Source organism: Amblyraja radiata, chromosome 4 (assembly GCF_010909765.2).
Source record: "Amblyraja radiata isolate CabotCenter1 chromosome 4, sAmbRad1.1.pri, whole genome shotgun sequence".
NCBI classification, from domain to species: domain Eukaryota; kingdom Metazoa; phylum Chordata; class Chondrichthyes; order Rajiformes; family Rajidae; genus Amblyraja; species Amblyraja radiata.
Window position 1 is genome coordinate 114,461,193 of NC_045959.1, and position 12,165 is coordinate 114,473,357.

Sequence of the window (12,165 nt, forward strand, 5' to 3'; positions counted from 1 at the left end):
CCGAGGCAAGAGGAATATTATTAGCAAGAGGAATCGAATATAGGAGCAAAGAGGTCCTTCTGCAGTTGTACAGGGCCCTAGTGAGACCACACCTGGAGTATTGTGTGCAGTTTTGGTCCCCTAATTTAAGGAAGGACATTTTTGCTTTTGAGGGAGTGCAACGTAGGTTTACAAGGATAATTCCCGGGATGGCGGGACTGTCATATGCTGAGAGAATGGAGCGGCTGGGCTTGTACACTCTGGAGTTTAGAAGGATGAGAAGGGATCTCATTGAAACATATAAGATTGTTAAGGGTTTGGACACACTAGAGGCAGGAACCATGTTCCCAATGTTGGAGGAGTCCAGAACCAGGGGCCACAGTTCAAGAATAAGGAGTAAGCCATTTAGAACGGAGACGAGGAAACACGTTTTCTCACAGAGAGTTGTGAGTCTGTGGAATTCTCTGCCTCAGAGGGCGGTGGAGGCCGGTTCTCTGGATGCTTTCAGGAGAGAGCTAGATAGGGCTCTTAAAAATTGCGGAGTCAGGGGATATGGGGAGAAGGCAGGAACGGGGTACTGATTGGGGATTACTCCTGCACCTATTGTCTATTGTCTATTGAGGTTCGAACGGACGCACGACTTTCCATCTGACCCGCGGGGCAGGAATACAGCTGGTTCAGACGGACGTGGTGCTGCTGCTGCAGCTGTGCGGGTGTATAATGTTGCATGTTGACAGGTGCATCCAGAGGTGTATCTGAACTAACCCCACCATCGGGCCCTGGTCTGGCCCGCAGCCAGCGCCTATTTACACTAGACCTTGTTTGTCCTGCCCATTTGTTGCTTGGCAACACCTCAAAAAAAACCTGCAGATGCAGAGAATGCACATTTATATGTGATATAAATGGCTGCATTATTTGGCACGATGGGCGGGCCAGAGTTCTTTTACTGCCTCTGACATCTTTCTTGGCACTGCCCCGGAGGGCCATGTTGAAAGCTCAGCAGTTCAGCCACAAGCAACAGCAAAGGTGTTAAAAGATTAGATAATTTGTATAAGGTGTTAGCTGAGGGATCGGTGTTGGCCAGAGGGGCACCTGCCATTACTGTAGAGTCTCTCAGGGTTACCTAGGGAGAGTCGACAATTTCTTCCCAGCTGCTATCAGGCAAATGCAGGCAGCATTACTGGCATGGGAGGCACGGTGGCGCATTGGTACAGTCGCTGCCTTACAGCGCTTGCAGCGCCAGAGACCCGCGTTCGATCCCGACTACGTGCGCACGGAGTTTGTACGTCCTCCCCGTGACCTGCGTGGGGTTTCCTCACACAATGCATGGACGTACAGGTTTTGTAGGTTAATTGGCTTGGTATGAATGTAGAATTGTCCCCAGGGTGTTTGTGTGCCGGGATCGCTGGTCGGCGTGGACTCGGTGGGCCGAAAGGCCTGTTCCCGAGCTGTATCTCTAAACTAAACTAACTTTAAAACTATAATCAAGGACCAGTCGCACCCTGGCCACTCCCTCTTCTCCCCACTCCCATCGGGGCAAATGGTACAGAAGTGTGAAAACGCACACCTCCAGATTCAGGGGCAGTTTCTTCCCAGCTGTTATCAGGCAACTGAACCATCCTATCACAACCAGAGAGCAGTCCTGAACTACTATCTACCTCTTTGGTGACCCTCGGACTATCCTTGATTGGACTGGCTTTACCTTGCACTAAACATTATTCCCTTATCCTGTATTTATATACTGTAAACGGCTCGATTGTAATCATGTATTGTCTTTCCGCTAATTGGTTAGCACGCAACAAAAGCTTTTCACTGCACCTCGGTACACGTGACAATAAACTAAACTGAGCCATAGTGTGTCCATTTGTTGTTCCTTATGAGCACCACCAGACTCGGGGACAGCTTCTTCCCCTCCGCTATCGGGCGTTTGAACGGTCTTTTCATAAACTAGCGCACTACCAGATAAAACTCCACTCCATTGCGAACATTCTTTAGTTTAGTTTAGTTAATTGTCACGTGTTCCGAGTTACAGGGAAAAGCTTTGTTGTTGCCTGCCATCCAGTCAGCGGTTAGTCAATACATGATTACAATTGGGGGCGCAGCGGTAGAGTTGCTGCCTCACAGCGCCAGAGACCATGGTTCGATCCCGACTACGGGTGCTGTCTGCACGGAGTTTGCACGCTCTTCCCGTGACCGCATGGGTTTCCCCTGGGTGCTCCGGTTTCCCCCGTCATCCCAAAGACGTGCGGGTTTGTAGGCTAATTGGCCTCTGTGTATATTGTCCAACCAAGACCTCAATGGTGGAACAGGCGGAGGACGATGGATGACCTTAGTGGAGCGTCACAACGGCTGGGAAGGCGGATGAAGGCTGCAGCAAAAAAGGGTCTCCGGTCGTCTTGGACTCCATGCCACTGGATCCTGACCCAGATCTGTCAAGGACCGTGGGGTGGCTGTCTGTGCCCCAGTCTCCCCACGTTAAACAAAGTCACGCACAGGCGTCCTCCAACCCTGGAGACACCCATGGTCAGCCACGACCGAAGGGGGCCAAAGATATTGTCTCTGGTGTGTACGGGGTGGATGAGAAAGTGGGATAACCCCGAACTAGTGTGAACGGGTGATCGATGGTCCGCACGGATCCAGTGGGCCGAAGGGCCTGTTTCCATGCTGTAAACTAAACGTAGCTTTGTCGAGGAGTAATCTGGATTTATTCTTTCGGCCCATCAAGTCCACTCCGCCATTAAATCGTTGCTGATCGATCTCTCCCTCCTGACCCCCATTCTCCTGCCTTCTCCCCAAAACCCCTGACACCCGTTCTAATCAAGAATCTATCTATCTCTCCCTTAAAAATATCCACTGACTTGGCCTCCGCAGCCGTCCGTGGCAATGAGTTGGCAGAATTCACCACCCTCTGACGGAAGAAATTCTTCCTTATCTCCTTCCTAAAGGAACGTCCTTTGCTTCTGATGGAGGACAAGGTTTTTGAAAGGTGCTCAAAGGCCCAATCTAACAACAACATGGCAGCAATGGACTAATAAAGAAATAAATTCCCCAAGAGACATTAATTCTTCTGTACCCACTTGGAGAGGCCAGCATAGTGTGTCGCACCTCCAGCCCCATCACAGCTGGTTAGTATTGTTAGTATAAAGCGGTTCACATGCCCCAGTTTGCATTGACGGCACCAGAGTAGAGATGGTCGAAAACTTCAAATTGCTCGGAGTCAATATGGGACTGTCATATGCTGAGAGAATGGAGCAGCTGGGCTTGTACACTCTGGAGTTTAGAAGGATGAGGGGGATCACATTGAAACATATAAGATTGTTAAGGGCTTGGACACGCTAGAGGCAGGAAACATGTTCCCGATGTTGGGGGAGTCCAGAACCGAGGGCCACAGTTTAAGAATAAGGGGTAAGCCATTTAGAACGGAGACGAGGAAACACGTTTTCTCACAGAGAGTTGTGAGTCTGTGGAATTCTCCACCTCAGAGGGCAGTGGAGGCAGGTTCTCTGGATGTTTTCAAGAAAGAGCTTGATAGGGCTCTTAAAAATAATGTAGTCAGGGGATATGGGGAGAAGGCAGGAACGGGGTACTGATTGGGGATGATCAGCCATGGTTCGAAGGGCCAAATGGCCTCTTCCTGCACCTATTGTCTATTGTCTATTGTCTATTGTCAATATTACCAGCAACTTCTCCTGGACCTCCCATATTGAAGCAACGACCAGGAAAGCACGCCGACGCCTCTGCTTCCTTAGAAGGCTTAAGGGGCTGTCCCACTGTACGAGGTAATTCAAGAGCTCTCCCGAGTTTAAAAAAAAATCAAACTCGCGGCAAGCACGTAGAATGTACGTAGTGGCTACGTCAGAGCTCGGGACGTCTCTTAGCGACTCGTAACGCTAACGGCAGGTACTCGGGAAACGCAGTAAGCTCGTGAAGACTCGTGAAGATTTTTCAACATGTTCACATTTCCACGAGTGCCCCGAGTACCCACGAGCAGCCATTACTGTAAATCTCCGAGTTCGAATCAGGGGAAACTCGGGAGAACTCTTGAATTAGCTCGGACAGTGGGACAGGCCCACTTCAGGATGTTAGGCATGTCCCCTACAACTCTCACCAACTTCTACAGATGCACCAGGGAAAAGCATTTTATCCAGTCAGCGGAAAGACAATACATGATTACAATCAAGACATTTACAGTGTATAGATACACGATAAAGGAATAACGTTTAGTGCAAGGTGAAGCCAGTAAAGTCCGATCAAGGATAGTCCGAGGGTCACCAATGAGGTAGATAGTAGTTCAGGACTACACAATAATGCTCAGCGGGTGCAGCAGCATCTATGGAGCAAAGGAAATAGGCAACGTTTCGGGCCAAAACCCTTCTTCAGGACCAATCTCTAGTTGGTGGTAGGATGGTTCAGTTGCCTGATAACAGCTGGGAAGAAACTGTCCCTGAATCTGGAGGTGTGTGTTTTCACACTTCTGTACCTCTTGCCTGATGGGAGAGGGGAGAAGAGGGAGTGGCCAGACTGCGACTGGTCCTTGATGATGCTGCTGGCCTTGCCGAGGCAGCGTGAGGTGTAGATGGAGTCAATGGAAGGGAGGTCGGTTTGTGCGATGGTCTGGGCTGCGTCCGCAATTCGCCGCAATTTCATGCGGGTCTTGGATGGAGCTGTTCCCAAACCCAGCTGCGGTGCATCCCGATAAAATGCTTTCTAGGGGCGCATCTGTAGAAGTTGGTGAGAGTTGCACAGGAGCAGAACAATGGAGTCCTTACTTGCGACACAGGTCCATATACCAAGTATACAAAGCCAAGCCAATCAATCAACGTACCCCAGGTACACAAAATTGCTGGGGAAACTCAGCGGGTGCAGCAGCATCTATGGAGCGAAGGAAATAGGCGACGTTTCGGGACGAAACGTCGCCTATTTCCTTCGCTCCATAGATGCTGCTGCACCCGCTGAGTTTCCTCAGCAATTTGTGTACCTTCGATATTCCGCATCTGCAGTTCCTTTTTGAACAATCAACGTACCTCGTTCCTGCCTTCTCCCTGCACGTCTTTGGAGACGAGAGGAACCGAAGATCTTGGAGAAAACCCACGCAGGTCACGGGGAGAACGTACAAACTCCGTATAGACAGCACCCGTAGTCGGGATCGAACCCGGGTCTCCGGCGCTGTTCCAACCCGAAACGTCCCTTATTCCTTTTGTCCAGAGATACTGCCTGACCTGCTGGCTTTGCGCCCATCTTTGTTATAAGCCAGCATTTGCAGTTCCTCCCTGGCCCCATAGCTGGGAGCTCCAAACCGGCACGGCCAGAACGGCCAGGAACATCGGGCCTCCGTAGAGGCAATAGCGGTGGCCTCAATAGGCCTGACTTTGGGAGAACTTGAGATGGGGACTGGACATTGTGCCTTCCCCCACAGTGGTAACCATTGTGGGGGGATGATTTCTTTGTGTGTAAGTTAATATGTTAGTCTGTGTCCAAGATGGCTGCCGGAAGGGAGAGTGGACGCTGGCGCGGTTTAGCTGCCGCTGCTCTCTCTTCACATTGTGCTTTTGATTTTTTGTCTTTGGAGCGATTTCTGTCTTTAATTTGTGTATTGGTGATGTCCTTATTATTTATTTTACTCCGACTATATGTTTTTTCTCTTTTGTTAATTTCTGTAAGGTGTCCTTGAGACTTTGAAAGGTGCCCGCAAATAAAATGTATTATTATTATTATTATAGCAGGTGTCCACTTGGCGCGGCTGGGAACTGGAAGTATCCTGAGCTAATTCTGCTACCACCATCATCTATTGCGACAAGTAATGGCTCCCACTGATTAGATACATAGAAACATAGGAAATAGGTGCAGGTGGAGGCCATTCAACCCTTCGAGCCAGCACCGCCATTCATTGTGATCATGGCTGATCGTCCCCAATCAATAACCCGTGCCTGCCTTCTCCCCATATCCCTTGATTCCACTATCCCCTAGAGCTCTATCTAACTCTCTCTTAAATCCATCCAGTGGTTTTATCCTCCACTGCCCTCTGTGGCAGGTAATTCCACAAATTCACAACTCTCTGGGTGAAAAAGTTTTTTCTCACCTCAGTCTTAAATGGCCTCCCCTTTATTCTAAGACATCTGGCTTGTCCAGTCCTTTTATAATTTTATATGTTTCTATAAGATTACCCCTCATCCTTCTAAACTCCAGTGAATACAAGCCTAGTCTTTTCAATATTTCAATATATGACAGTCCCGCCATCCCAGGGATCAATCTCGTGAACCTACGCTGCACTGCCTCAATCACAAGGATGTCCTTCCTCAAATTAGATTGTCGCCGGAACTTCAGGACGGACGATGACAGTGATGTCAACATTTGTAACAAGATGGCCACGAAAAGAAGAGGTTCCTCCCTACACATAGAACAGGACAGCACAGAACCAGGTCTCTCGCTCCACTATGACCATGCTGAACGTGACGCCAAGTGAAGCTGTGACTGGCCAGGCTTTGTCCTGCCCCCCTCCTCACTTCCAGCTTACTCCCCCCACCACAATCATTCTGAAGAAAGGACCCGACCCAAAACGTCGCCTATCAATGTTCTCCAGAGCGACCGAATCAATGTTCTGCGACCGACCTCGAGGCTCCGGAGGCAGAGCCAGCCAGGACTTACCAACGCGAGGCTGGCCGAATTCGCGTTCCGGCGTTCCGGTGGCGGTGGCCCGGCTTCGGGGCTTCGGGACTGCGGCGGCGTTCCGGCGTTCCGGCGGCGGCGACCTGAATTCGGGGCTCGGCCGCGGGCCCAGTGGACGACATCGTCGGGAGCTCGCAGGTCACAGGTTGGTGACCTGTTTTTCCGGAGCTCCCGCAACTACAGCTGTGTCCACTGGACTGGAGGGCGGCATCTGCGGCAGCTTCGACCACCCCGGGCAGCGGAGCTTGAACAGGCCGGTTCACGGAGCACGGTTGAGCCGCGGGACTTACTTACCATCATCCGGCGGGGTCACAACAACGGAAGCCTGGATCGCCTCAGCGCAGAGGGAGAACAAGGAGGGAAGAGACAGAGACTTTAAGACTTTTGCCTCCATCACAGTGAGGAGGTGCCTGGTGAACTCACTGTGGTGGATGTTAATTTGTGTTTATTGTGTGTTTTTGTTATTTATTATTATATGTATGACTGCAGGCAACAAAATTCCGTTCAGACCGAAAGGTCTGAATGACAATAAAGGAATCTAATCTAATCTAATCTAAATCAGAGTTGCTGTCTGACTCGCAGAGTTACTCCAACACTTTGGGCCTTTTTTTCCCTCTGAAAAGTCTGATGTTAAATCACGTTGGCCCAGCGGTAGAGTTGCTGCCTCACAGCGCCGGTGACTAGGGTTCGATCCTGACAACGGGGGCTGTCTGTACGGAGTTTGTACCTTCTCTCCGTGACCTGCGTGGGTTTTCTCCGGTTTCCTCCCGCAGTCCAAAGACGTGCAGATTTCCAGGTTAATTGGCTTCTGTAAATTGTCCCTGGTGTGTGTAGGATCGAACTAGTGTACGTTGGTCCGCGGACTCAATGGGCTGAAGGGCTTGTTTCCATGCCGTGGCTCTAATCTAATTTAAACTTAAACCCCTGGCTTTTACTCTGGAAACATCTCTCATGATTATTTCTTGCACAGACTTCAAACAACTTTCTAAAAGTAAAAGCAGGTGTTTTTCCAAGAGGCACCTCATGAAATTCATTCTTTACATGCAAACTCTAACATGCTCCTCACAGCTGGGCTGTTATACCTCCTGTTAAAAACAACTTTCGACTTTAGAGATACAGTGTGGAAACAAGCCCTTCGGCCCATCGAGTCTGCGCCGACCAATGCTATCTGTGCTAATCGATCAAATGGGCAGCACGGTGGCGAAGCTGGTGGAGCCGCTGCCTCACTGCGCCAGAGACCCGAGTTCGATCCTGACCTCGGGTGCTGTCTTTGTGGAGTTTGCACGTTCTCCCAGTGTGGGTGGGTGCGGGTTTGTAGGTTAATCGGCCCTCTGTAAATTGTCCCTGGAGTGCAGGGAGTGGATGAGAAAGTGGGATGGCGATACTGGTGCGAATGGGTGATTGATGGTCGGCATGGACTCGATGGGCCGAAGGGCCTGTTTCCACGCTGTATCTCTAAACTAAACTAAACTAAACTAAACTAAACTAGGGGAAATGTTACATCTTAACAAAGACAATTAGCTCCCAAACATGCACGTCTTTGGAGTGGAGGAAACCGGAGCCCATGGAGAAAACCCACGCAGGTCACGGGGAGAACGTACAAACTCCGTACAGACAGCGCCCGTAGTCGGGATCGAACCCGGGTCTCCAGCGCTGTGAGGCAGCAACTCTACCGCTGCACCACCGTGGGTAGTTGAGTGTAGTTGCCCCCAATTGCCCTGAACTATAGGGCTTTCTAGGTTTAAGTTTGGCTGTATTAATATCATGTGTACCGAAGTACAGTGAAAAGCTTTTGCCTTAATGCTATCCAATCAAATGGGTGGCACAGTGGCGCAGCTGGCAGAGTCGCTGCCTCACAGCGCCAGAGAGCCGGGTTCGATCCTGACTACGGGTGCTGTCTGTACGGAGTTTGCACCTTCTCCCTGTGACCGCGTTGGTTTTCTCCCGGTGCTCCGGCTCCCTTCCTCTTCCCAAAGACGTGCTGGTTGTAGTCTAATTGTTCCCAAGTCAGACTCATTATGCATCATAGTTGTGTGTTGGGGGGGGGGGGGGGGGGGGGGGGACATTATAGACTGGAACCAAAGGCATCTGAGGTCAAAAAGACCTTATTTTTACAGCAGATTTTTTAATTGCAGATTTAACATTTATATCATAATGCATAGTCATAAAGTCATTAGGGAATACGGAATATGTGTAGAATTAGGCCATTCGGTCCATCAAGTCTACTCTGCAATTCGATCATGGCTGATCTATCTCTCCCTCCTAACCACATTCTCCTGACTTCTCCTCATAACCCCTGACACCCGCACTAATCAAGGATCCATCTGTCTCTCTCTTAAAAATATCCACTGACTTGGCCTCCACAGCCTACTGTGGCAAAGGATTCCACAGATTCACCACCCTCTGACTAAAGAAATTCCTCCTCATCTCCTTCCGAAATTCTTCGTCCTTTAATTCTGAGACTACGACCTCTAGTCCTAGACTCTCCCACTAGTGGAAACATCCTCTCCACATCCACTCTATCCAGGAATTCACTATTCTGTCCATTTCAATGAGGTCCCCCCCTCATTCTTCTAAACTCCAGCGAGTACAGGCCCAGTGCCGTCGATCGATCATCGTAGGTTAACCCACTCATTCCGGGATCGTTCTTGTAAACCCTCCTCTGGACCCTCCCCAGAGCCAGCACATCCTTCACAGTGAACAGTGCGGCACAGTACAGGCCCTTCAGCCCACAATGCCCATGCCGAACATGACATCAAGTTAAAGTGATCTTCCATGCCTGCAAATAATCTTTGTCCCTCCATTCCCTGCATATCTACTTGCCTATCCAAATGTCTCTAAAATGCCTCCACCACCACCCCTGGAGCGCTAGTATGGGTGTTGTGGCCCGAAGGGACTAGTTTCTATTTTCCAGCGGGCTAGTATGGACAATGTGGGCCAAATGGATTGGTGTGCTGGCAGCTCAGTCACTCAGGCCTGGTGGGCTGGCAGCTCAGTCACTCAGGCCAGCTCATAAACTGCCAGAAATTCTGCCCAAAACAGGTGAGAGACTCTGTGAGAGAGAAGGGGGAGAGGGTGGGGAATCAATTTTAGAAAGTTTTCATCTTTTTCTGCAGATCACAGCAATGAAGGAAGAAAGACTATCCTGGCCTGGATCTCACAGGGAGCCAATGAAGGGAGGGAGAAAATACTGGGGTGAGGTTTAATTCTTGCAGGGGGAATACTTACTGATGGGCCAAAGGGACTCCTCCTAGGCTAGTACAGGCCTGATGGGCCAATGGTACTCTTAAAAATAATCTGAGTGAAATCTCAGTTAAAGGCACTTTTTCTGGACTTTTCCTGGCCTAGCACGAGCCTTTTGGGCAAAAATTATCTTCCTGGGGCACGAGCATTTTGGGCAAAAGGCACTGGTTTCTCGGCTAATAAGGGCCTAGTGGGCCGAAATTAGTGGGTTCAGGCAGGCCAAACAATTCATTTCATCTCATTTCAGTTCCATTTCAAGCACAGGACAGGCCAAACAACTCATTTCATTTTATTTCATTTCCATTTCCATTTCAGTTTCAAGCACAGGGCAGGCCAAACAACTCATTTCATACTTTATACTTTATACAACTCATTTCATACTTTATACTCCTGCCCCACCCCCCACCCCCCCCTGAAGGGGCGTTACATTCATCATGGTGATTGACAGGCCAATCAGCTGATCTCAAGATTTTTTAAACATTCATAATTTTTTTATTTTTCAGCGATGGGAAAAATCCTTGGGGCTGCTGCGGCAAAGACTGAGCCAAAAAATCATGGCCAAAATCATGGCCAAAAAATCATAGCGATATAGGGTCGTGTTTTTTCTAAAATCAATTAACAATGTAGACAGGAAATGGTCAAGATGAGACTTCTATAATAAAAATTGAAGTTCCTAAGTGAAAGGAGCAGAATTAAAGAAAGGCCCCTATTCTCTTAAAAATAGCGGAGTCAGGGGATATGGGGTGAAGACAGGAACGGGGTACTGATTGTGGATGATCAGCCATGATCACATTGAATGGCGGTGCTGGCTGGAAGGGCAGAATGGCCTACTCCTGCACCTATTGTCTATTGTCTATTGTCGATTGACCCGGGTTCGATCCTGACTATGGGTGCTGTCTTTACTGAGTTTGTACGTCCTCCCCGTGCCCTGCGAGGGTTTTCTCTGGGTGCTCCAGTTTCCTCCCACACTCCAAAGACGTGCAGGTTTGTAGGTTAATTGGCTCGGGTAAAAATTGTAGGTTGTAAATTATCCCTAGTGCATAGGATACATCCCTAGTGTGTAGGATGTTGCTAGTATACGGGGAGATCGCTGGTCAGTGCGGATTCGGTGGGCCGAAGGGCCTGTATCCGCACTGCATCTCCAAAGTCTAACGTTGCAGCATCTGATTACTCTGCCATCTTCTGGTATGATATGTAATTGTAAGTGGGAAGAATAACAGGCACCAATAATTTGCTGGACAATAGACAATAGACAATAGGTGCAGGAGTAGGCCATTTGGCCCTTCGAGCCAGCACCGCCATTCAATGTGATCATGGCTGATCATCCCCAATCAGTACCCCGGTCCTGCCTTCTCCCCATATCCCCTGACTCCGCTATCTTTAAGAGCCCTATCTAGCTCTCTCTTGAAAGTATCCAGAGAACCGGCCTCCACCTCCCTCTGAGGCAGAGAATTCCACAGACTCACCACTCTCTGTGAGAAAAAGTGTTTCCTCGGCTCCATTCTAAATGGGGCAGGCAGCCGACTCTGATGTGACCATCGACCGCCTGCTTCCTGGACCCGCGAATGGCCATCTCGGCCGGGCCCAGGAGCAAACCGACAGGGACATCCTCCCCCCCCCCCCCCCCCCCGATCGGCCCTCCCCACTCCCTGCCTTGTGTCCAAACGGCAGGAGATCATGGGACCAAACTGCAATCAGAGCTTGAGGAGCAGTCCCTTCAGATATTGGTACAGGGGCTGCAACCTCATGCTGCCGTTACCATTGGCAACGTCCCATTGTGATGTCATTGTGGTACTCGGCAGCTTGAGAGCCCATTGTGCTTGGTGCACTGTGAGTTGCTTTGTGACACCCCATTGTGATGTCATTGTGATGTCACTGTGGCTGTGTGTGTGCAGCGTTTTTTTCCTTTTTGTTAAGCTTGAATCATCGATAACTTCGGAAATATAGGTGGTCATGCGACGGGTAGGTGTTTATCACCACCATGGGGAAAATGTGAGTAGGATGTGTGAAAATGGGAAGGCTGTGGCCTAGCGTTGGGAAGAAGATAGGAATTAAGCAGATTGACACAGACAGAGACACATCGTGGGCACAAACAAGATGAAGATTTTTAGTTATATACTAGACCAAGTGCAGACCCGTTGGGTCTGTTCCCCCAACGTGCGGTTGTGGGGGGGGGGGGTGGGGGGAGGCGGCACACACACTAACTATCCCCCCCCCCCGCACTCACGATAATTACCCCCCTTGATATTATATTAATATTATTAATTTGCTCCTTTA

The 12,165-nt window shown here is 49.7% G+C and overlaps 1 protein-coding gene across 1 annotated transcript in view; it reads left to right on the plus strand.

The window, feature by feature from the left end:
• The first annotated feature begins 706 nt into the window (after window positions 1-706).
• Window positions 707-12,165, plus strand: part of wnt9a (Wnt family member 9A) — a 76,470-nt gene continuing 65,011 nt past the window's right edge. Inside the window, exons 1-2 of the mRNA XM_033020417.1 lie at window positions 707-816; window positions 10,094-10,096. Of these exons, the coding sequence (XP_032876308.1) occupies window positions 707-816; window positions 10,094-10,096 (113 nt within the window). The remainder of the gene's footprint in view (window positions 817-10,093; window positions 10,097-12,165) is intronic.